The sequence below is a fragment of the Canis lupus genome, chromosome 26 (assembly GCF_011100685.1).
Source record: "Canis lupus familiaris isolate Mischka breed German Shepherd chromosome 26, alternate assembly UU_Cfam_GSD_1.0, whole genome shotgun sequence".
NCBI classification, from domain to species: Eukaryota; Metazoa; Chordata; class Mammalia; order Carnivora; family Canidae; genus Canis; species Canis lupus.
In genome coordinates this window covers 30,313,836-30,338,721 of record NC_049247.1, presented here as the reverse complement: position 1 = coordinate 30,338,721, position 24,886 = coordinate 30,313,836, and the positions used below count along the sequence as shown (strand labels likewise).

Here is a 24,886-nt window from a genome sequence, read left to right as displayed (position 1 = left end):
AGAAGGCATCGGGGTCCCGGAGATGCTCCGATCTCCCGACCCAGACGAGCTTGTAGCACAGCCTTCTGGGAAGTGTAGTTCCGGTGTCACGCTGGACCGCAGGCTGTATATCTAGTTGCTGGAGTATCCAGAGGATGGTGCCCAGGAACGTGGAATTATCCTGTCAGCTCGTCCACATCTCCAAGTGGATTCGGTTGGGTCCGGGTCCATATCCATATTTGCAGGAAAGGCTCATGCACCTCACCCTAAGGATACTAGTGGTGATGGGTTTTACAGGCTCCTGCTGCCCTGCCCTTAACCTGAGGTCCCAGGGAGGATCAGGGGAAGGGGTAGGGAAATCCTCAGCCCTGCTCTCAGGTCCAGTGATCCTAATGCTGGTCCCTCCTCATGAGCAGGGGAAGGAGTTCTCCGTGGTGGTCCAGCCTTGACCCTGTGCTCAAACAATTTCACTCTCCTTGGCTTGAATCCTAGGTTCAGCTTTGGCCACAAGCTCTACCCAGCCAGCATCAGCACATCACAGCTGTGGGCTCCTCCCCTGCTGTGGTTGCTGGCCTCCAGAATCGCCCATATAAGTCTTGTCTCCTGGTAGTCACATCTTTGTGTAGTACTCCCAAATTGAGTAGGGCTGATTTGTGTAACAAAAATAATATTGTGGATATACTGGTGTATGAATTCTGAAGCTAACTCATGAAACACATTGACTGAAGCTTCAGCCTTGCTGTCTTGGATCACTTACTCTGGGGGAAGCCAACACCACATCTTAAGTGTACCTGAATAATCTGTGGACAGTTCCACGTGGCAAGAAACTTTGGCCACCTGCCTACAGCGAGCACCAACTTGCCAGCCACGAAAGGATTGATCTTGATTGTGGAACCCCCCAGCCCTCAGTGACATTTTAACTGCAAACGTATGTGAGATCTCAAGCCAGAGCAACAGAAGAATAGCCAACATGAGGTAAAATGATTTAAGTTTGTTTTAAGTTACTAAGGGATAATTTGTTATACAGCAATAGATAACAAGTACAGATAAAAGTAGTATATATAATTAATGCAGATAGCTAAATCCAGTATTTAGAAATAGGATGCTGTGGAAACAAAAACTGGAATGTGGGAGAAGTTTTGAACTAGCAATGAGAAGAAGCTAAAAGGACTTTGAGATGAGTGGTAATGAAAGTATAATTGCCTTTGAAGGATCTAGAAGCCTTGAAGGATACTTCAGGTTTCTGGGACGCCTGGCTGGCTCAACCAGAAGACCATGCAACTCTTGATCTTGGGGTCATGAGTTCAAGCCCCATGTTGGGGGTAGAGATTACTTAAATAAATCAGTATTTTTTTTAACAACAGCAATGTATGAGGGTACCAATTTCTCCACATCCTTGCCACTACCTGATACTACCTCTTTTTGATTATAGACGTTCTGGGGGGTGTAAAGTAGTATCTCATGAGACCTTAAAGGACATGAAGGAAAATGTTTTTGGAAATTGGAGAGATGGGAATCCTTGCTGCATCGTGGCAGAAAGTTTAGCAACACATCACCTATAGTAACATGGAAAGTAGAAAATGTACCTAATAAACTGGGTAATCTAGCTAAGGAGATTTCCAGATAGAGTGGAAGGTGTCTGGAAACCTGTAGAAGGTGCTTCCTGGCTTCTTGCTGCTCATAGGAACATAGGAGAGGAGAGAAACCCACTATTAAGCAAAAATAAGTATTGCTGGGTGTGGAAATACCCAGCCTCTCCAGATGGCAAATGATGCTGAAATCAGGAAATGGTTTATAAGCAAAGATTAAATCTAGGCCACACCCAAGAAAAATAGTATGAAGATGAAGTTGTATGAGCAGATGCTCATATCATTAGCTATCAGGGAAATGCACAAAACTACCATGAGATACTACTTTACACACCCCAGAACGTTTATAATAAAAAAGAGGTAGTATCAGGTAGTGGCAAGGATGTGGAGAAATTGGTACCCTCATATATTGCTGTTGGGAATGTAAAAATGATACAAATGCTTTGGAGAACAGTCTGGTAGTACTTCAAAAGGCTAAAAATAGAGTTACCATTTCACTCATCAATTCTACTCTTAGGCATATACCTAAAATAAATGAAGACATACGTCCACACAAAAACTTGTAGATGAATGTTCAGAGCTATACTACTCATAGTAGCCAAAAAGTGACAACAACCCAAACGTCTACCAAATGATGAGTGGGTAAATAAAATGAGAAATACCCCTATGATGGAATATTAGTCATTGCTAAAAAGAAATAAAGTATATACATATGCATGGGTTTTGCAAATATTATGGTAAATGAAAGAAGCCAGTCATAAAAGGCCACACATTGTATGGCTTCATTTATATAAAGTGTACAGGGTAGACAAGTCTACTGAGACAGAAAATAGATTAGTGGTTACCTAGGGTAAGGAGTTTGGGGAAAATAGACAGTGACCACTAATGATTTTGAGGTGGTGTTTGAGAGGTGATGAAAATATTAGAAATGACTATGGTGATGGTTACACAACTCTGAATATACTAAAACCTATCAAATTGTCCATTTTAAGTGGGTGAGTTATATGGAATGTGAATTAAATCTTAATAAAGCTTTCAAACTAAAAATGAAATTATAAAATTATTTGTTAAGAACTCAGACAAATCTAAGTGTGGTGCCTCAGAAAGCTGTTCAAACCAAAGAGCTTCTTAGAAGCTTAATGTGTTGTCCTTTGGATAATTTGGTGTGAGTCCACAGTGAAAAAGGGGTTATTTTACAGAGATTTGGGGGTGTGGATTTTGTCTAATACAGTAAACTCCAGTAAGATTCACAAGAGACCTGCACTATTTTTAAGAGAATTAAATTGCCAAAAACACTACCAGCTTGGACTAACAGGGACAGAGTCAGTACAAAAGGAAAAGAGGCCTTGTGATGATCAAACTTTTCTATAAGATGAAAATCAGACTGAAAACACAGTCTGTTATAAACACGAGAACCTTTCATGGAAAAGGAACAGTAACTCAAAGAGCTGAGCAAAATGGCATGAGGAGTTATTCCTAGACCTTGAGGCCTAGTCAAATAATTTCTAACCTATGCATTTCTGGATTTCGTAATTACTATGGACCAGTGATTTCTGTGTACCTCCTATATCTGCTCCCCTTTTGAACAAGAGCGTCCAGTTATCTTATGCTTGCTTCACCATGTCATCGTATATTGGTGAGTAGTGGAGGGGGCAGCTGTGAGTTCCCAGTTCTTTGGAGTAAGAACAATAGCCTTCAAGGAGCTGAACATGAGAAAGTACACGTGGACCTGATGTAGATGACAAGATCATAGAGTTTTAGCAGATGCTGTAATTGCATGACACTTCAGCACACTCAGGAAAGCATGAGTATATTTTGCACGTGGGAGGGGTGTGAATCATTAGAGACCAGAGGTGGCTTATAAGATAGCCCCCTATGATGCTTACCTCCAGGTGCTCATGCCCTTGTACAGCCCCCTCCCACACTGATCAGAGCTGACTTGTGTAACCAACAGGATGTAGTAGGATGACAATGTGTTAATTTTAAAGCTAGGTCATAAAAGGCATTACAGCTCAGCATTGCTGTCTTGTATTACCCACTCTAGGAAAGCCAGCCCCTGTGTCATGAAAACCCTCAAGAAGCCCTACTGAGAAGTCCACACAGTGAAGAACTGAGGCTCCCTGCCAACAGCCAGCATGCACTTGCCAACCATTAGTGAACCATCTTGGAAGTGAGTCCTCCAGCCCCCGTCAAGCCTTCAGGTGAGGGCAGCCATGGCTGAAATCTTGACTGAGACCCCAGGCTAGGACCGCCCACCAAAGTTACTCTCAAATTTCGGATTCACAGAAACTGTGAAATAACACCTGTTATTATTTTAAGTCACTAAGTTTGGGGTTATTTCTTACACAGCCATAGATGATTAATAATCTTGCCAGGTGCAGGACCAATGTTAAGCAGAAGCAACTGCCTGGATGGCAGGTGTGTGTGTAAGTATGGAAGTGTGGCTCTGTGTGTGACAATATGTGTGCACCTATGAATGTATGTGCCTTTGGTGTAATTGTTGATCCATAGTTCCATATTGGTGAGAGTACCAGTTAATGCCAGTGAATGCCTTCTGTGCCCCTGTGTGTGTGTGCGCATGTGTGGCTGTGTGTCAGTGGATGCTGGATGGTGGGTCTAGTCTGTATATCTTCATATATTTGTGCTCTGTGTGAGTTTGTGTATGACTGAGGCTCTTATAGGTCTACAGGAATGACTGTATGCACACTGTGGCCTCACAGTTCTCATCCGTGCTCTCTCTGGGGGCATGTGCTTCCATGTGATGCTGTACATATGTCCCTATTTATAGGACAGAATGCAGGCCAGTGTGCTGGCTGCTATCTCATAGTCTGGTCTTTCTAGGGGGTGGTGGTGGCTGTGTAAGCATGCATCTGTGTACAAGTGACATCGTATCTGCAGGTCTGGGCCATGGTGACTGTGTGTGCCTCTACTTGTGACTTCTATCTCATGGTCTGTACACACATGCACCTGAGTGTTATCTGAATGGCTCTTGTCTCTAATTTCTCATGTGTGTCTCCCTGCTTGTGTGTGTGTGTGTCTATGTGTGTGTGTGTGTATAGGTGTGTCCTTGGCAGGTGAGTGTGGAGAATGCAGACTATGTGACCACTGAGTGAGAAGGACAAGACTTCAGAGACACCAGCCAGGTCCTGAAGGACCCTGGCTGTTGACCTACTCTTTGTTCCCATCTTCAATGATAGGACTGGGTCCATTTCTCTTTGCCTAGAAAATCAACTCCTTTGCTTGGGACCACCCAGAACTGGAAGGAGGGAGCCTTCAGGAAGACCTGGCTACTGCCCTTGACCCCTGGTCTCTTCTTCTGATGGCGGTGGGGGTGAGCTATGAGGGGAGGAGTCTACAGAGGTGCATGACTGCCCCAACCTCCCTATCCTGGGTAGAAATGTGGCCACCCTGTGGGTCTGCCACACACATGAAACGGTGAGACACCTGCTGTTTTTTTTTTTTTTTCTGGGAACCACCATGGCAAGGTAGGGAGACTTTACACAGAAATAAGGACATGGGTGGGGACACCAGGGGACCAGTACTGGCTACTGCTCACTTGGCAGGGACTCAAGGCCAGTGTGCCAGGCCCTAGGGGCTGTGCAGCTAGAAGGAGGGAGCCAAATGCCTGTGCCATCCTGGGGTTGGAGGGTGGGGGGCGCCCTGAGGAGTCTCAGGACACCTGAGGCTAAGACCCTTGCTTTGCTGGCCAAAGACAAGTGAAGTTCAGTGAGAATGTCAGAAATATAGTTTTTGCTTGTCTCCCCAGAGTCCTTAAGCATCAGGGCCAGGGCATGATGGTGAGAGGCAGGCAGGTCTCCAGGCAGTTCCTGCGTTCACCTGCCTTTCCACGAGTCCTATGGGCCTGAACACTTTAGGGTAAGTCTCAGGTGAGAAAGCTCCTCCCTGGGCTCAGTGACCAGCCTCCACCTGCCTTCTCCCTGAGAAGAAGTGTGACTGTGTGTGCCTCTACCTGTGACTTCTATCTCATGGTCTGTACACACATGCACCTGAGTTATCTTTGAAAACAAAGAAAAAGAGAGAGGGAGAGAGGGAGGGAGGGAGGAAGAGAGGGATTGGAAAATAGGTTATTTATCTCAGGCATACAGGAGAGGCCAAAGAGTGATTACTATCCAACAATGCCTATTTCTTAAAAAATTTCTTCTTGATCAAACATATGGTCACCTACCCAGATGACTGACATATGTCAGAGTGCCCTCCCTGCCAGAGGACCCCCCACTTCTTGTCTGGCCTTGGCTTTGGGGGCCAAAGGTAGCTAGGCCTGGTTCCCAAGCAATCCTGCCTGGGTGGGCTGGGAATTCTGACAGGAGCAGCCAGTGTGCCCAGTTGGACTGAGGGATCCTAGATGTCAGGGGGGCAGGAGCCGTTACAGGTCCCACAGGAGGGCACACAGAGGAGGGCTTGTGCAGTCCCAGAGACGGCATGTCAGTACAGCCCCAATTCTCAGCTCCAGGCCCCCTGGCACAGTGGCTCTGCTTCCTGCCTCTGAATTCTCTGAGCCTCTCTTGAGCCCCCACAGTAAACAGTGTCTGTCTTAAGCTAGCCTGAGACCCAAAGAGCTCTGTGGGTGGTTATCAATAAGACAGCTACCAACAATTCCTCCTATCTCCATATGTGCAGGGTACATCTCCCTGCAGGAGGCCATTCTGTTGCTGCTAGAAAACCTCCCCAAATTCAGTGACATAAAACAACTACCATTTTATTGTGTTCATGGATTTCAGTGAAACCAGGAATTAAGATGGGGCATGGGGGCTCACCTCCGCTGCACAATGACTAAGGTCTCAGTCAGGTAGACTGTCATAGTTTGAGATGACTCAGTGGTTGAGGGTTGGAATTATCTGGAGGCTTTATAACTGGCATGACTCGCACCCGGGTAGGAAGAGTCAAAGACAGGGGTCATCCTGGACTCTCGACTTGAGAACCTAATCACGATCTCTTCATGTAGTGTGGGCTCCTCCCAGCATGGTGATCAGATTCTGGGGACTGTCCTGCAAGAGAGCGAGTGTCCCAAGAAGCCACATAGACTTTTATGACTTAGTCATGGGAGCCACACACCATCACTCCCACCATATTCTGCTGGTCAAAGCAGTCATGAACTATCTCGGATTCAAAGGGAAGGGCATAGAATCCACCTCTCAGTACAAGGTTTGTCAGAAAGTTTGTGGCCATTTTTTAAAACCACCACAGTTTACTCTCTGGCCAAGAAGAATTTACATTCATTCTTTCCATATGTAAAATACACTCACCCCTTGCAAGCGCTGCCCCCAAGTCTTATCCAATTATGGCATGGGGCTCAGGTTCAAGGTCCAGAATTGAACTCCCGTATCTAAATCAGGTACCGGTACAGTAAGGCTTCTCAGGGGGCAGTTCTTGGTTTGACTTTGAGTGTGATTTCTCTTAATCTGAAGACCTGTAAATGAAAGAGATGCATTAACTGCACCCTACCACCCAGCATTTGATGGAGGGACAGGCATGGGATAAATGCAGTCAACACTACCATTCTGATAAAGAGTGAGACACGGCACTCACCATAGCAACCACATGACCATAGGGAGTCTAACATCCATCTGAACGCATGCTGTCACTTCTTGATTAGTACTGCTCCCTGGGACTGACTGCCTGTGGCTCTGGTTTTGCCCTCTGGGGCAATCTTCCCTTTCCTTTTTTTGTTTTTAAGATTTTTATCATATATATATATATATATATATATATATATATATATATAGAGAGAGAGAGAGAGAGAGAGAGAGAGAGAGAGAGAGAGAGGCAGAGACACAGGCAGAGGGAGAAGCAGGCTCCATGCAGGGAGCCCAACATGGGACTGGATCCCAGGTCTCCAGGATCACACCCTGGGCTGAAGGCGCCTCTAAACCGCTGAGCCACCCAGGCTGCCCAATCTTTCCTTTTCCATAGGAAATAGCCTCTGTTCACGGCTGAGTAGTTCTCTCAGCCTGCTTTTTGCCCAAAAAAGTTTGCAGATTCAAAAGTGTCTTTTCATTTTGTTCTTTCTATGTCCCTATAGGTCCAAACTTATATCAGAATTATATCATTTTTTTAAAAAAACTGTGTGGGTCTCTTATGTATAAACTAATAAATTCACTTTTTAGCCCAAAGACAAACACCTAAAAATCTCAACCCTTTTTCTACCTGGACGCCATGTGAAGCTACTGTGGGACATGCGTCATAAATCTTAGAAGATCTATTGTTTAGGGATACCTGGGTGGCTCAGGTCATGATCCTGGGGTCCTGGGAGTGAGTCCCACATCAGGCTCCCTGCGGGATGTCTCTGCCTCTCTGTGTCTCTCATGAATAATAAATAAACAAACAAACAAACAAATAAATAAATATTTTTTTAAAAGTCCCATTGTTTAACAGGGAGGTTATGCAAAGCACATCCTTAGGAAGGCCTTTTGCAGCATCCCAACTGAATTCTTAACAAAAGGTTTTCCAGTCCACCTCGGCTTCATCTTTACCATGAGATTTTCCTGACAGTACCCTGGATTTGATCTGAGGTTCTTTCTTACCTTGAGACCCCTTTGTTGACTGGAAAACTGGCTAGAGCCCTTTACATCTCCTCCTAGCGCTACTTGAAAACCAAGTAGCTCCTTTATCACTTTGTCTGTCTCCTCTCTCCTCTTATTGTACACAGCTAGGAGAACCCAGGCAGCACCTCCAACACTTCCTGAAAATGGCCTTAGCCAGATCCATGAAATTTATCCGGTATATCTACTGTTTTCCACTTTGCAAGGTGACAGTTTTGCTACATGTTCTACTACTACATAATAAAGATGCCTTTTCCTCCAGCTTCCAATTACACATTCTTTGCTTTGCTTCAAGTCCTGAGCTGTCGCATCTACAAGGTCCATCACACTTCTGCCTACTGCTCAATCCCCAACTCAATATCATGTGTCTTCTCTCTCCTGTGTTAAGGGAGCACTCTGGGTCAGCCTGGGTGGCTCAGCGGTTTAGCACTGCCTTCAGCCCAGGGTGTGATCCTGGAGACCCGGGATCAAGTCTCATGTCGGGCTCCCTGCACGGGGCCTGCTTCTCCCTCTGCCTGTGTCTTGGCCTCTCTCTGTGTCTCTCATGAATAAATAAGTAAAATCTTAAAAAAAAAGATCATGATATGAAAATATGCAAAGTTTTTATATACTAATTATAAAGCAGGTAAAAATTTTATTTAAAAATACACCATTTATAATAACAACAGAAACTAAAGGTAACTAAAACACTGAAACAAGATTATGCAAAACCTGTATGGAAAAATTATAAAATTTGATTTAAAGATATTTAGGGGCACCTGGGTGGCTCAGTTGGTTAGGTGGCTGACTCTTGATCTCAGCTCAGGTCTTGATCTCAGAATCCTGAGTTCAGGTCCTGAGTTCAGCCCATGATGGGTTCGGTGCTGGGTATTGAGCTTACTTTAAAAAAAAAAACAAAGATATTTTAAAAGACCTAAATAAGAGAGATAACATACCATGTTTGTGATTGGAGGATTCAGTATTCCAGAGTAGTCAATTCTTCCCAAATTGGTCTACAGATTTAATATAATTCCAAGAAAAAACTAATAAATTCCAATAAAAATGTCAAGTGTGTGTGTGTGTGTGTGTGTATGTACATGTGTGTAACTTGGTAAGCTGACTCAAAAATGTATATTAAAAAGCAAAGGGACAAGAATAACCAAGATATGCATGAAGAAAAATAGGTTGAAAAGATTTGTCCTACCAGATAGCAAAATATTTTATAGAATTGTAATTAAGACACTGATAGTGGGGATCCCTGGGTGGCTCAGCAGTTAAACGCTTGCCTTCGGCCCAGGGTGTGATTCTGGAGTCCCGGGATCAAGTCCCACATCGGGCTCCCTGCATGGAGCCTGCTTCTCCCTCTGCTTGTGTCTCTGCCAATCTCTCTCTCTCTCTCTCTCTGTCTCTCATGAATAAATAAATAAAATCTTAAAAAAGAAGACACTGATAGTGATGCAGGGATAGACAAAATGACCAACAGAACAAACCAGAGAGCTCGCAAATAGACACAAGCACATATAACAGAAGTAACACATAAAATAAACACTACTGGGATAATCCATTATCTAAATAGAAAATATAGGACTGGATCCCAACCTCACACCAAGCACAAAAATCAATTCTATACAGATATGAGTCTACATGTTAAAAGCAACACTTTCAGTTTTTAAATGAAAATATAGAATGCTATCTTTTTGCTATATATATTTTTTCTTTCTGCTATATTTTTAAAGGCTTTATGTATTTTTTTTAATTTTTTTTTTAATTTTTATTTATTTATGATAGGCACACAGTGAGAGAGAGAGAGGCAGAGACACAGGCAGAGGGAGAAGCAGGCTCCATGCACCGGGAGCCCGACGTGGGAATCGATCCCGGGTCTCCAGGATCGCGCCCTGGGCCAAAGGCAGGCGCCAAATCGCTGCGCCACACAGGGATCCCTGCTTTATGTATTTTTTTTAATTTTTATTTATTTATGATAGTCACAGAGAGAGAGAGAGAGGAAGAGACATAGGCAGAGGGAGAAGCAGGCTCCATGCACCGGGAGCCCAACGCGGGATTCAATCCCGAGTCTCCAGGATCGCGCCCTGGGCCAAAGGCAGGCGCCAAACCGCTGCGCCACCCAGGGATCCCAAAGGTTTTATGTATTTGAGAGAGAAAGAGAGGGACAGAGTATGAGAGAGAGCAAGCATGAATGGGGTTAGGTGCAGGAAGGGAGAAGTAGTCTCCTTAATGAGTGGGAAGCCCAATGTGGGGCTCGACCTGGGATCATGACCTGAGCCAAAGGCAGACGCACAACCAAATGAACCACCCAGGTGCCCCTCTTTTTGCTATTGGATAGGAAAAATTTTATTAAGCAAGACATAAAATGCACTAACAATAAAAGAAATGGTTGATAAACTCAATTACATTAAAGTTTAAAACTTCTGTTCATCAAACACCACCATAAAAGAAGTTCCAAAATCATTTGCTATAAAATATTGAAAGAAGACATTTGCACATATACACATAATAGACAAAAGAGCATTCAGTGGGGTGCCTGGCTAGCTCAGTCAGTTGAGTGACCAACTCTTGGTTTCAGCTCAGGGTTCACAACCTTAGGGTTGTGAGATCAAGCCCCATCATGCTCTGCGTTCAGCACAGAGTCTGCTTGGAACTTTCTCTTCCTCTCCCTCTCCCTCTGCCCCTTCCCACTGCATGTTATCTCTCAAATGGATAAATAAGTCTTAAGAAATAAAAGATCAGGGACGCCTGGGTGGCTCAGTGGTTTAGCATCTGCCTTCAGCCCAGGGCGTGATCCTGGAGACCTGGGATCGAGTCCCGCATCAGGCTCCCTGCATGGAGCCTACTTCTCCCGCTGCCTGTGTCTCTGCCTCTCTCTCTCTGTCTCTCATGAATAAATAAATAAAATCTTAAAAAAAAGAAATAAAAGATCATTCCAAATGCTTAAAGTTCATTGACTTAAATAGCAGTTGTTTTTTGTGGGTACTGACTGAGAAGGAGCCTTCTGGGTGCTGTAAGTGGTGTACATGTTAATCTGGGTGTTAGTTCTATGGTCTAAATGTTTGTGTTTCCTCAAATTCATATGTTGAAGTCCTAGTGCCCAATGTGACGGTATTAGGAGGTGAGGTTTGTGGAGGTGTGGTTTGTGGGAGGTGCTTACATTATGAAGGAGGAACCCTCATGAATGGGACTAGTGCCTTATAAAAGAGGTTCCAGAGAGATCTCTAGCCCGCTCCACCAAGTGAGAACATGGCCAGAAAGCACAAGCTATGAACTAAGAAGGGGGTCCTCATTGGGCACCCTGATCATAAATTTTCCAGCCTTAGATCTGTAAGAAATAAGTTTCTATTGTTTATAAGCCACCCAGTGTATGGCATTTTGTTATGGCAGCCTGAACAGACTAGGACAATGAGTGAATATGAAATCACACCGGTACATCTAAAATATGTGCACTATAGTAAATGCAAATAACATCTTGATAAAATAAATGAACTAAATGAGACACCTATAATTCAATAAGAAAAAAGAAAACCAAAAAAAAAAAAAAAAGATAAAAGATAAAAGAAAACCAAACAACTCAATAGGAAAATGGGCAAAAGTCATGAACAAGCATTTCACAGAGTCGAGACCATGAATGGTGCATAAGCCTCTGAAAAGATGCACAACTTCACCAGTAGTGAGGGAAACATGAAGCACAGTGAATTATCAGTTAACCCCACTTGATCAGGAAAATACAAGAATCCTGTCAGGGCCACGGGTTCGATACTTGTGAATTAACAGAGATCCTCACATACTGCTGGTGAGAGAGGGTATTCATCCACAATTTGGCATTTTCTCAAATATTTACATGTTTCCTACACCAGGTTCACTCCCCAATATATTCCTTTGAGAAATTCTTGCCTATGGTTCCCAGGGCACAGGTACAAAAATGTGCATAGAAACAGTAATAGCAAAAGAGAGGAATGATTCAAATATCCATTGACAGGAGAATGCACAAATAAGCTGGAATATTTTTTAAATTTTTTATATTTAAAGATTTTATTTATTTATTTGAGAGAGCAAGAGAGAGAGAGCACAAGTGGAGGGAGAGGGAGCCTGAAGCGGAGCTCGATCCTGGGATCACTATCTGAGCTGAAGGCAGACACTTAACTGACTGAGCCACCCAGGTGTCTCAACTGGAGTATTACACAGAGGTGAAAAAGAATGAATGACAGCTACAGTGCAGCAACCTGATGCATCTCAGAAGTAATATTAGGTGTAGAAGGCAAGACCCCGGAAAGCGAACACAATGCAATACCATTTTTATGACACTCAAAGACCAGGGAAACCAAATGACACTGTGTAGAGATACCTGCATACATGAAAAGATATATATATATAAAGTCAGGGAAACACATATTTCAGGACAGCAGGTGCCTTTGGAGAGAAGGAGATGAGTCACTGGTACTGGAGCATTCCTGGGTTAGGTAGTTGATTCACAGGTAATTGTCCTGTTGTGATGCTTTTAGCATACACACATGCTATGTAGTATTTTGTGTGTTATCATACGTGACATTAAACATATAATAAAGAGAAAACTGATCTCTTTCAAACTTAATTTTGAGACAGGAAGCTGTAGGGGAAAGCTCTTGATGTGGGTGTTAGTTACAAGGGTATATACACACAAATATCTAACATGACCTGGTTCAATTCCTGGGAAGTGGTCTCACTCACTCCCTTCACTCCTTCCCTCATGCTAGACTCAAGAAAGGACTTGGAGGGGGCTCAGTGGGGTGGGTGGGGAGTGGTGAGGGCTCCCCTCCTATGACATGCACCCTCCTGTACTACCCCAGTCCATCCTCCCAGTCCTGATACCTGCTCCCTGCAGGAATATCACCCCCAATTTCTTCCCCCATGCAGCCCAGTCCTGCTCCCTCACACCAACCCCCCGACTTGTATACTCTCCATCCCCTTCCCTGCCACCCTTTCCCACTGGGGGCATCTCAAGGGTGAAGGCAGGGAGTCTGGCCCCGGCTGACTCCAGTCGGTGGGGGGGAAACCCTAGGATTGGGTTGAGAGAAGGCCCTGCTCCTCCTCAGGCCATCCCAGGCAGGGGACACTGAAAGGCAACACTGCAGGCCTGGAAATAACAAAGCCAACACTGAGTGCTTACTCAATGCCAAGCCCAATGCAGGCACCTATATTCACTGAGAGTGGGTTGCTGTCATGCCTCTTGTGTGCCAGGCACTTTTCTGGACCTTGAGGATGCAGGGGTGTCCCTGCCCTATTGCAAGTCAAGCCCAAAGTAGGACAGAGACCAAAGACCCCACATTCCAGGAGAAAGTGCAAAGCATGGTGAGTGCCAAGCGGGCAGATGCAGGTGCAGCATGGGGAAGGGCCCCTGGGTCAGGGCAGGCCTTTCTAGGAGGCCACGTAAACTGATCTGAGGCTGAAGGAGCAGGATGTGCACAGGCTCAGGGGTGGGATGCTGGCATGGCCAGCAAGAGGAAGCAGGTCACTGAGGTGGCAGGTCCAAACCCAGGGTGCACACAGGAGCCCAGGCTCTTGCAGGAGTGAGATGGGAGCTCATGGAGGATGTGGGGCAGAGGTGGGTCTTAATCAGAATTTAGGTGGATCAGGCTCCCACTGAGAAGACGGGTGAATCCCGAGGCCTGGTAGGGGTATGGAGCTCCAGGGGCATGGCATGGGACTGAGAGGTGTCTGCAGGGTCTGGGGTCACCAGGAGGGCATGAAGAGGAGAGCAAAGCCAGTCATACCGATGTTGGTAGGCCTGATGCCCCATCTGGGCCAGGTTGGGAGGCTGAAGGCCACCGTCTGGACTAGTCAGAGCCACCCCAGGCCAGATATTCTAGGGCTGCTGACGCCAGGATGAGGCAAACAAAGTCATTATCAGGTAATGAGCTCATTACTGAGGTCAGGCAAGGCCATTACTGGGTAATGAGTTGTCCCCTGCAGAGCCACTTGCCCCAGGACAGTTCATGGGGCATGCTGGGTAGCCAAAGCCACTGGGAGGCCAGGGAACAGTTCCAGGCCTGGTACCTAGAAGGTGTTCAGGGGCAAAGTGTCTCCAAGCCCTGTCCCCACAGGGAGCCCCAGTCAGTGGCCCCTTCTTTAAATGAGAAGCCACCTGTAGCTCAGATCTGCCCTTTAGGTCACAGGCTTCCCACGGCCCCTGCACACCTCCCAGCATCACCATTTGTTGGCCAGTAAAGACTCCCTGGGCTCTGACAGGGGGACACTGAAGCAGGCACAGGGGCCACCAGAATATGTGAGGTAGAATGAACGAGCCCAGAATGGTGCCCTGAGCAGTGGCCCCAGCCAGACCTGCTCACTTGGTCTACCAAAGCTCCACTCCCTGGCCTGGACGTTGGAGTCCCGAAAGGTACTGCAGCCTTCCCTTCCTAAGAGCCCTGGGGCCAGGGCCCAGGCCCCAGTCCAGCTGGCCTTGCTTGCTCATGGCCAAGGGTCTCATCAGTCTGGTTCTCCCGGAGCCAGTGGCATGGCCGGAGTAGAGAATGGGTGGGCTCCCATGCTCTAGAGTCTGTGCTGAAGGCCAGGGTCTGTGACCAGAAAGGGAAGGGGCAGCCCCCACCCCAGACACTCTGCCTGCAGTGCCCACTCCAAGCCCAGCTCTGAGGCTAACCGCCCCCTGAGGGTGGCTGATGGCTCATGGCAGACCCTACTTCCCGCTCCCCCTGGGGTCCTGCTCCCCACAGACCCTCAGAGCCAGCGCAGGAGGGACTGCCCAGCCAGCCTCAGGGACCCCCACCTGCATCTCCATTCGCTCCCCCTTCACTGAGAACCAGGCCAGGCCAGAACTTGGTGCACATACAGCTGTGGAAGAAGACAAAGACCAGCCTGTTGGTGGAGGGGTGACCTGGGCATCTGCATTTCCAGACCCTCCCATGATGACTGTGAGGCTCCCCTGCCCCCTCCAAGGCCACCAGGGACCCCTCCAACATACAAAGCCCGCCTGGCCCTGCCCACTGAACTCTCCTAGCTCCCACTGCTTTGGAAAATAGAGCCTCCTCTCTGGGTGGCTGCCAGGGTTTAATGGCAACAGAGTGCAAAGGGGGGGTAGTTAAGTGACGCAGAGGCTGCCCCCTTCTTCAGGCAGAGGGAGGGGCAGAGCCCCAGGGTCTCACTCCTCCCAGGCCCTGCCGAGCCCGCACCGTTCCTGAGTTAATCAGTGGCCAGGCACAATCATCGCCCAGGCCTGCCTGTGCAGAGCCCAATGGGGTCATCCCGGCCCACCTCCAGCAGGCCTGGCCCCTGGCGCCCTGGGCACACAGAGGTGGCCTGTGTGGGGAAGCAGCTGGGCCCTGCCCTGCCCCAGTCAGCTCCTCTGTGCAGAGAGCCGACCAGGCTGGGCTTGAGGATATTCTGGAAAGCAGACCTGTGCGCTGGGCCCCCTGGCGCTGTAGCTCTGTTCCTGCTTCTTGCCCCATTCCTCTGGAGCTTCCCCTGCTGTGACCAGCCAGCCTCGGCAAGGGCTCCCCAGCCTGTCCCCGCACCAGCAGTCCTCAGCTTCTGCGGCCCCCCACCCTCCCTGCCTGGGAAGCTCCAGTCAGGGTCACTGCAACCTACTTCTGGACTGTCGGTGCACTTGACCTCAGGGGCTCAGGGTTGTGGTGACCACAGCTGCCTGTTCACCCCTCACCATAGCCTCTGCGCCCTCCTCAGGGCTGGTCGGGCTCCCTGGGGCCTCCCCTCCCATTCTGCCCTCGGTCCTGTGCATCTGTCTGCCCCAGAGCCATGACTCTGGGACTCTCTACCACCAGCCATGATCTCACGTCCAGCACCTGCACGATGGTGAATTCCTCACCACAAAGGCTTTGTCCGTACCACGGCCCTCCATCAGCCTCGACAGCCTGGAAACCTCGCAGTCCCTGTCTGCCCCGGCAGCCCGGCCCCTGCCTTCCAGCTCTCTGCACATCACACATCTGGAGTCCAGTGCCACTGCCCCTCACCCCACCCCAGCCTTTCCCTGCTTCCCTGCTGTCTCCTCCCAGGGACCTCGGGGGCCTCCTTTAGAGCCCCTGGGTCACGTAGCTTGACTTGAGCAGGCCTGGGGAAGGAATCCAGGACATTTTGTCCACAGTATTTTAATTACTGAGAGGAGGGGGCAGGAGTATGGTTAACGAGGCTCTAGAGACCCAGAGAACCAGATGCTGGAAGTCCCAGGGGGCAGTCAGGTGACTCAGCAGGAATGGGGGGTGTCTGCAGGGTTTGACAGAGTGCCAAATTCTCAGCTTCCAGATAGATGGGCTGCAATGAACAAATGAATGAATGAATGGAGGGGATTCAGAAGTCTTCATGGTGGCTTGGGGCCAGGGCTGCCAAAAACAGGGTTGGCAGCCGTCCACCCTCTCCCTCCCTCCCTCTCTCTCTCTCTCTCTCTAACACACACACACACACACACACACACACAGAGGCACAGGGCTACACAGTGGCTAGGTCCCCGTGGGCTCTGGGGATATGGGTCCCAGTGGCTGCCATGCCATCTCCCTCCCAGCCCAGCCTGGATTCCCTCCAAGCCCTCCCTCCCCACAATTGGCTGGGGAGGAACCCAGAGTCCTAACTAGTCCCTAGGGCTCAGTGAGAACAACAGGCCCGGCAGAGGGATACTGCCCTCCAGAGGGGCCCACAGTGCACTGCCCATGACCCTGAGATGGGCATAGGCAGGTCGAATGGGTGAAGGCACCTGGGTGAAAAAGAACGGGGTACAGCAGTGAGGAGCACTGGCACAAGTGGAAAATGTGGGAGGAACAGGAAAGCCAGCAGGGATGACCATGAAGGTCTGTTGTGTTTTGTTTTGTTTCAAAAAAAGATTTTATTTATTTGACACAGAGAGAGAGCAAGAGCACAAGTAGGCAGAGCGGCAGGCAGAGGGAGAGGCAGAGGGAGAAGCAGAGGGAGAAGCAGGCTCCCTGCAGAGCAGAGTCCAATTCAGGGCTCATCCCAGGGCTCCTGAGATCATGACCTGAGCAGAGGACAGACGCTTAACCAACTGAGCCACCCAGGATCCCTGACCATGAGCATCTAGAATGCCAGGCTGAGGAGGTGCAGGGGCTGATCAGAGTGGGTGGTTAGAGGTCCTGCCCCACTCAGGACCCTCAGCTCTAAACTCATTCACTCATCTACTCCCTGCATCCAACATCCAGCATGTTTAGTACCTCTGAGACCTGAGTGACCCAGTCACCCTGTGCTCAGGGTCCCTACTGTGGACCCAGGTGGACAGAGAACAGAGAGCCACTTAAACATGCTGTGGGCGGGAACCCTGGGTGGCGCAGTGGTTGAGCGCCTGCCTTTGGCCCAGGGCACGATCCTGGAGACCCGGGATCGAATCCCACGTCAGGCTCCCGGTGCATGGAGCCTGCTTCTCCCTCTGCCTGTGTCTCTGCCTCTCTCTCTCTCTGTGTGTGACTATCATAAATAAATAAAAATTAAAAAAAATTAAAAAAAAAACATGCTGTGGGCAAGGAGCCTGAGTCATCTGCTGGGGGTTGGGGTGGCCCAGGAAGGCTGTCCTGCAGAAGTGGGATGAGTGGGAGTTGCTTCCCCCCCACCCCCAGGGTATGGGAGTCGTTACCAGCAGGGGAAAAGGCCTGAGCAAAGGCCCACAGGGTGGAGGTTGTTGAACACTACATCTGAAACTAATGATGTACTACATATTGGCCAATTGAATTTAAATTTAAAAAGGGGGTACATCATTACAGAGCCTACACACATTAAAAGGAATAATAATATTTATAACAATAGAAAGTAGAGGGACTGAGCTGGGTGGCTCAGTGGTGGAGCATCTGCCTTTGGCATGATCTTGGGGTCCTGGGATCGAGTCCTGCATCCGGCTCCCTGCAAGAAGCCTGCTTCTTCCTCTGCCTGTGTCTCTGCCTCTCTGTCTCTCATGAATAAATAAATCTTAAAAAACAAAACAATAGAAAGTAGAATGGTGGTTATGAGAGGCTGGTGGAAGGAGGGAGAAGGAAGTTGTTCAACAGGTCTAGCTAGAGTTTCAGATTTGCAAGATGAAAAAGTTCTGGAGATGTTGCGTATACTCAATACTACTGAACTATACTTGAAAATGGTTAAATTGGCACATTTCATGTTCTTTTTTTTTATAACAGTAATTAATAAATTATAAAAGGAAGAAAAAAAAAGGAAGAAGACACCGCCAGGCACAGTGTGGGGTGGGCTGTGACACCCAATGGTGGCTCACCACTCAGCCCCCGAGGAGGACGGACTCCTGCAGGTGGGGGCAAGTGACAGCGGCCTGCACTACGGTACGCAAGTGATGGAAGCGGGCCGGGGACGCGCGGGTCCACCGGCACACCTGTTTCCCCGGCCGGGACGGGGACGGTCGTTGGGGCGGAGGGTGCGGGCCCGGCTCCTGACTCGGTCTGGGCGCCCGGGCTTCCGCAGCCTTCCTTCCGTGTCCCGTCACTCCCCGCCCTGAAGCCGGTCCAAGCTCCGCGGCCCACGCGGGGGCCCAGCAGCGACAGCGGTCCCCGGGGGCAGGCCCAGCGCACACAAGCCGGGCCGAGCCCTGCCCCGCTGGGTCCCCCCGGGGCTCCCCCGCCCTCCCTACCGGAGTTCCCCGGGCCCCAGGCCAGATAGAGCCCCGAGGCCTCGGTCGTTCCCACAGCCGTCCCGGGGGCCCTCTCCACGGAGCGTCGCCGGGGCCCCAGCGGTCGCTAGGCTGCGGGCTGGGGCTACCGGCTCCGGCGGCGGCGGCGGCGGCGGCGCGGATGGCGGCGGATCCCGGGCGCCCGTGGCTCCAGGCGCGCGGTGCGTACGGCGCGAGCGAGGCGCTGCGAAGGGCCGCCCGCCGCCGGCTGGACCACGGGCCGCAGCCCAACGGGCCGGGCCCCGAGGAAGGCCGCGCCCCGGGCCGCCTGGCTCGCCTGCGGGGCCGGCTCCGGGCCGACGCGCCTCGGCTGCTGCGGCTGGTGGAGCGCGCGGGGGCCGCGGCGGGGGAGGCCGGGGCGCCGGGGGCCGAGGCGCGGGCGGACGCGCGCAGCGCCGGCTCCGTGTGCTCCGTGTACGGGGAGCCGCGCGGCGGGGCCACCTACCCGGCGGGCGTCCTGGAGGTGAGCGAGCGGCGGCTGCAGGAGGGCCTGGCTGCCGTGCGCGCCGAGATGGGCGCGGGGCTCGAGGCGCTGCGCGCGGAGCTCCGTGCGGAGCTGGACGCCCTGCGCGAGCTGCTGCCGCCCCCGCCGCCCGCGCCCCCGCCGCCCGCCCGCCGGGAGCCCCGCGTCGCCCCTCGCGCCGCCCCCCGCGGGCCCGCGCTGCTGCGGGCGCTCGGCACCGTGAACGCCCTGGCCGCGGTCGCGAGGCCCGCCGACGACGCCCCGGAAGGCCCTGCGGACGGCGGCGCCAACCGGGCCCCCGCCAGGAAGAGCTTCAAGAAGACGCCGGCGCCGCCCGGGGCCCCGCAGGGCGGCGGGGATTGAGGGCGCCCCCCCGGGGGGCAGCAGGCGCCCTCCCGCACTGCATCTGTATGGACAGATCCATCCCCTCGTCCTGGGAGAAGCGGCCTCGGGCCCTGGGGTGTGGGCGTCGGGACCGCAGAGCCTGGGGACCGCCGGGGACCGCGTCTGGGGTGCGGATGGCTCCGTGCAGCCGGGGATCGCCGGCCACCGAGTAGAGCAGGAGGTGGGGTGGAGCCCCTTTTGGCCTTAGAGCTGCAGAAGGGTCATGGTCAGGGGTGTAGCCAGCCCCGTGGAGAGCGTCGGGGAGAGCTCAAGGGCCTGCCTCGGGGAAGGGTGCTGGTGTTTAGGTTTGGTTTGTTTTTCTAAAGGGTCTTGGGTGGGAGGCAGGGCCTCCAAGCCCTGAAATGCCGTGTGAGCCACACATTCCTCAGCAGCCGTTAGGGATCCGCGGACGCTTGGGCCACTGTCACCTGGACACTGCCTCACTCAGGGCAGTAACACCCCCATATACAACCGCAGTCCACAGGGCATCAACTGGACAGCAGCTTGACTCTACTGACAGACGCAGCCTCCTCCTGGACAACGTTGCCTGGACACAGTGGCCTCTATGTTTTGCTGTGGACAGTGACACCAAGGACACTCAACCGTTCTCTTAGCCTCCCTTAGGCTCTCCAGAAAGTGTCACCCGACACTCGGGCTGCACAGCCTAACCCCCAGTGTCACCTGGGCACAGTTTCACTAGTTGTCCTTATCACCAGGACCCACTCACCTAGCACAGCCTGCAGCAGAGCCTGGAACCAGTAGCTTCTCACCTCCTGGCCTCAAGGAAATGTCAACTGAAGTCAGCACTTAACCCCTATAGTGGCCTGGGGTCCCTCAGCCCGCTTGTTTTTTAAAATAAAATGTGTAGTCTTAGACTTTAGCAGGTGGTGTTTCTAGGACCTGCCGGTTTTTCTCCTTGGAAAAGGGGGCACCTTGTCTCTCCCAGTGGGATCAGAGGTCTGGGGTTCCGGCTGGAGGTCTGGGACTGGCTGTGACGGGGTAGGGGAGGATCTCGGGGGTCTGCGTGTTGGCTGGCACACTGAGGCCTCAGTGGGGTCGGCGCAGGAATCCCGCCTCCCACCCCCGCAAGATACAGGAGGCCCCGTCACTCTGTGCATCGTTTATTGCGGGAAGGGGTCGAGCTGGGTCCTAGGGGCTCCTCCAGAGCCACAGGCGGAGCCCTAGGCCCAGCAGAGCCCCGCGCACAGGGGCCAGGTGCGGGGCGGGGGCCGAGGCTGCGGCGCGGATGGAGGCGCCCGGAGACGCCGAGACCCTGCGCCCCCCGAGAGGCTGCTGCGGGCGGAAGTTGTCGGTGAGCGGTGCGGGGCGCGAGCCGGGGAGCCCGGCCCGGGGCACAGTCTGGAACTGGGCCACCTGAGGGCTCAGGGCAGAGACGGTGAAGTCGGGAGCGCCGGGGCGGCGGGAGGGAGGGAGGAGGGGGAGGGGTGGCGGCCCCACCTGCGCGCGCCCGATGGGGACCGCGTCGGCGAAGAGCGTCCAGAGCACCGCGGGCTGGCAGCCGGGCGTGGTCAGCGACCCCGAGTAGCGGTAGTAGCGGGAGAGGCCGGAGGCGCCGGGCAGCAGCGAGGCCAGCGGGAAGGTGGGTGCCAGATTCGCCGGGACCCCTGGGCGGGGAGGGGAGGGGAGGCGGGACTGCGCCTGGCCTCCCTGTGCCACCCCGTCCCCCGCCCCCAGCAACCCCAGCCCCGGGGGCCACCCCGTGGCTCCTCACCGCGCTCAGACACGTTCTTCAGGCCCGACACAAGCGCGGAGAAGTTGGCGTTGTCCGTGTCCCGCTCCTAGGGAGGGGACTCCAAGTGAGACGGGCGCTGAGTGGACGAGTCTCCAAAGGGGAACTCTGAGGGGGTCTAGGGGAGACTGTAAGGGAAGTGGGTAGGCCCCCAGGAGGGGCAGCTGGGAGATCAACCCCCACTGACCCTGCAGACCCAGGACCTCTAGAGGCCCCATCCTCTAAAGGAACCCTTTAAATCCTACAAACCCTATACAGCCTCCCAACAGCCCCACCGGAGGCCTACAGGCCCTCTCTGCTCCCTTTGCAGAACCCCTTTCTGGGAAGCACGAGGAGTCACGGAGCTCCTCTGGTCCTCCCCCACTGCCGGGAGTCACATGGCCCCTTGCTCACTGCCAACAGCACCGCCAGCACTGCCAGCCCATCAGGGTGACTTCGCGCCTCTTCTATGCTCTGATACCTCGTGTTCATGTGGACCACGTGCATCTGGAGGGGCACAGATCACGAGAGGTACCAGCTGCCCCTTGCACGGGGCACTCCCACCACCTCCCCCATGCCCACGCCCACCTCCATGGGGTAGCGCTGCCCATCCACACTGTGCTCTGAGCCTGCTCGCCCAGGGCCCCCCCAGTGGAAGTGAAGCTGCAGGGCACGGTAGGCAGGCAGCGGCAGCCCGGCGCCCCGAATCTCCAGGCGGCTCTGCGGGTCAGTGTCCATGCGGAGCAGTACTGAGGGGAGGGGAGCACATGACTCTCTCTTCCCCCCACCTACCCACCCTTGTGTATTAGGGTACAGGGTACCAGCACTGGTCCCCTCCAGGCTAGTCTGCTCCCTGGACACTCCCCAGGGTGTCCAGGCCCCTCTGCTGGTCCGCAGCCTACAGAGGAAATACCCCACCCTGCAAGAGGTGGGGAGAGGGTGGCCTTCCTATGCCTGGAGTTTTGACCCACCACATCCACAGCTATGTGTGATATTGGGGGGCTGTGATGACTTCTAAGGCATTCTGACCTGTGGGAACGTACGGACTCCCGGTCCTTGGGGGCAATGGCTGATTGTTATTCTGGGGCGGGGGGGTCCTGACACCTGTGTATGGGGGGCATAAGGTGTCTTTACCAATGTGTGTGGATGTTTCTGTGCTGACTGGAAATTTTGATCACTGGGTGTGTGTGGTGGGGGAGGGGAACGGGTAGTTCTCACTGCCAGGTGGGTTCCTGCTCCTGTTTGGGGTGGGGGTGGGGTCCTGGCCCCAGGGTACTGACCTGTATGGCCATCATTCTCCAGTGTCCATGGGCCTGGAGGTGCTGAGTGGTAGCCTTGGAAGATAAAGGGTCCCAGGGCAGGGTCCTGCTGGACCAGGTGAAGGTCAATGTTGATGGGGGATTGGGCTGGGCCCCCACAGGCAGGGGCCATCTCCTTCCAGTGGGTGGGGCCTGAGGAAACAAGGCCAGGGATCTGTGGAGGGGGATCAGGGAGGCAACTTGGGGGAAGGCAGTGCTCCCTCCCACACGTTAACAGAAACTGCCTAGCCTCAGGAAGCTGGCCCCCGGCTTCCCCACACACCTGCTGCACACACCCCGACCTGGCCTGGTTACAATGTCTGCAGCACTCTCACACAGGCAGGCACCGCCTGGTCTGGGCCACTCTGACACACAGTCACCTGCAGGTAGACTGCCCCACAGGGGATGGAGGTGGAAGGGTCTCCCGGCACAGTGGTCACACACCCCCACTGGGGACACCTGCTCCCACATGGACTGACCACACTGACAGTGGCCTGAGTCCCCACTGATATGAACAGCTTGGCACACATGGCAGGACTGCAGATCACACCAGCAACAAGCAACAGCCCTGGACACACATGCAGGGGGACACACACACATTCTGTCTGGTGCCCAGCGAGCCACTGTGGCCCACGACTCCAGATAGAACCTGCAGAGAACACAGAAGCTCAACATGCACACTGCTTTTGGGTCACACTAGCACCAGGCTGTCTAGTGGTCACAGGACAAAGAGGGATCCCACACAGCCTCACACGACACTGTCCTCACCACACTTCGGGTCCTGGGAGTCGTAGCACCAGGTGCCTGCAGACAGTGGACAGGGGACCAAGATGAGGGACAGCCACCTGGGTCCACTCTGAGCTCTTTCCCAGCCAGGGTCCAAGAATGGGGGTGTAGGGCTTAGGCCAGAGGAGGCTAGCACAGACTCTTCTCTTCTGTCTCAGGCCCAATACCTCCTCCTCCAAAGAGACCCCCGCCCCCCACCAAAGGCAGGGCTTAACAGGGAGAAGGGGGGAGTCACAAGGGAGGGTAGATTCCAAAAGGGATGGGCAGGGTCCAGATGCTCACCCTCTGAGTCCCCGCACACCACCATTGGCACGGTGAGGAAGGCAAGTGCAAAGCCTAGAGACTGCATGGTGCAGCAGCCACTGACTCCAGAGGACTGGAAAGTGCTAGAGGACAGTGGGGCAGGCTAGGCAGCTGTTTATTAGTGGGGTGGGCTAGGGGTGTGGCTAAGTCTTGTGAGCTCTCTGGCAGGCCACTGCAGGCTGCAGAGAGGGTCCGAGGGAGTGGCGTCCAGGCAGGGCCACCAGCAGGGAAGACGGAGCTCTGAGATCACCAGGCACATGCTCTGATCCTAGGGCTGCGGCTGCGTGCCAGCAACAATTGCTGACATTTACTGGAGCAAAACACTTTTTTTTTTGGAAAGATTTATTTATTCATGAGAGACACAGAGAAAGTAGCAGGGACACAGGCAGGGAAGCAGGCTCACTTCTGGGAGCCCTATGGGGGACTTGACCCCGGAACCCCAGGATCATGACCAGAGCCAAAGGCAGATGCTCAACCGCTGAGCCACCCAGGCGTCCCTGGAGCAAAACACTTTATTTTTATTCTTTTAAAAATGATTGTATTTATTTATTCACGAGAGACACAGAGAGAAAGGGAGAGACACAGAGAGAAAGGCAGAGACACGGGGAGGGAGAAGCAGGCTCCCCAGAGGGAGCCCGATGTGGGACTCGATCCCAGGACCCCAGGATCCTGCCCTGGGCTGAAGGCAGGCGCTTTACCACTGAGCCACCCAGACGTCCTGTGTATTTTTTACTGGAGTTTGATTTGCCAACATATAGTAGAACACCCAGTACTCATCTCATCAAGTGCCTCCCTCAGTGCCTGTCACCGAGACACCCCATACCCCGCCCACCTCCCCTTCCACTACCCCTTGGTCGTTTCCCAGAGTTAGGAGTCTCTCCTGTTCTGTCTCCCTCTCTGATACTTCCCACTCATTTCCCCTCCTTTCCCCTATGATCCCTTTCACTATTTCTTATATTCCCCGAATGACTGAAACCATATGATTGTCCTTCTCCGATTGACTTACTTCACTCAGCATAATACCCTCCAGTTCCATCCACGTTGAAGCAAATGGTGGGTATTTGTCGTTTCTAATGGCTGAGGAATATTCCATTGTATACATAGACCACATCTTCTTTATCCATTCATCTTTCGATGGACACCGAGGCTCCTTCCACAGTTTGGCTATTGTGGACATCGATGCTAG

The 24,886-nt window shown here is 52.2% G+C and overlaps 1 protein-coding gene and 3 long non-coding RNA genes across 9 annotated transcripts; 2 read left to right on the top strand and 2 right to left on the bottom strand.

Moving 5' to 3' along the window:
- Positions 1 to 69: 69 nt before the first annotated feature.
- Positions 70 to 8,538, top strand: LOC106557862. 2 transcript variants are annotated; one of them, XR_005379464.1, is made up of 5 exons: positions 70 to 954; positions 3,613 to 3,769; positions 4,792 to 5,003; positions 5,335 to 5,444; positions 8,236 to 8,538. It is a non-coding gene; the product is annotated as an uncharacterized LOC106557862 (long non-coding RNA). The 2 variants fall into 2 exon arrangements; XR_005379465.1 differs by lacking the exon at positions 5,335 to 5,444 and having other exon boundaries at positions 75 to 954; positions 8,236 to 8,536.
- LOC111092686 lies at positions 6,270 to 19,300 on the bottom strand. 4 transcript variants are annotated; one of them, XR_005379466.1, is made up of 4 exons: positions 18,699 to 18,814; positions 14,880 to 14,944; positions 6,833 to 6,996; positions 6,270 to 6,574 (listed from the first exon to the last, which is right to left on the bottom strand). It is a non-coding gene; the product is annotated as an uncharacterized LOC111092686 (long non-coding RNA). The 4 variants fall into 4 exon arrangements; XR_005379469.1 differs by lacking the exons at positions 14,880 to 14,944; positions 18,699 to 18,814 and adding exons at positions 15,913 to 16,378; positions 18,330 to 18,531; XR_005379468.1 differs by lacking the exons at positions 14,880 to 14,944; positions 18,699 to 18,814 and adding an exon at positions 19,183 to 19,300.
- LOC119866242 lies at positions 18,194 to 20,457 on the top strand. The gene is made up of 2 exons (XR_005379470.1): positions 18,194 to 18,393; positions 20,062 to 20,457. It is a non-coding gene; the product is annotated as an uncharacterized LOC119866242 (long non-coding RNA).
- A 247-nt stretch (positions 20,458 to 20,704) lies between these two features.
- Positions 20,705 to 24,241, bottom strand: CA15 (carbonic anhydrase 15). 2 transcript variants are annotated; one of them, XM_038574534.1, is made up of 8 exons: positions 23,680 to 24,241; positions 23,380 to 23,415; positions 22,594 to 22,764; positions 21,902 to 22,062; positions 21,728 to 21,820; positions 21,317 to 21,383; positions 21,043 to 21,209; positions 20,705 to 20,958 (listed from the first exon to the last, which is right to left on the bottom strand). In XM_038574534.1, exons 1-8 carry the CDS (start codon positions 23,744 to 23,746, stop codon positions 20,734 to 20,736), a joined length of 987 nt encoding a protein of 328 aa, XP_038430462.1. In that variant the 5' UTR covers positions 23,747 to 24,241; the 3' UTR covers positions 20,705 to 20,733. The 2 variants fall into 2 exon arrangements, with proteins under 2 accessions (XP_038430462.1, XP_038430463.1); XM_038574535.1 differs by lacking the exon at positions 23,380 to 23,415.
- Between the last annotated feature and the right edge of the window lie 645 nt (positions 24,242 to 24,886).

Bases quoted from the DNA above. Each gene is read 5' to 3' on its own strand.
- CA15 (XM_038574534.1), bottom strand. From the start codon at position 23,746: ATGCAGTCTCTAGGCTTTGCACTTGCCTTCCTCACCGTGCCAATGGTG. The intron at 22,063-22,593 runs GTCAGTACCCTG...CCCTCCCCTCAG, and splicing joins GGAGAATGATGGCCATACAG to TACTGCTCCGCATGGACACT. The intron at 21,384-21,727 runs GTGAGCAAGGGG...TCCCCTCCCTAG, and splicing joins TGCTGGCGGTGCTGTTGGCA to GAGCGGGACACGGACAACGC.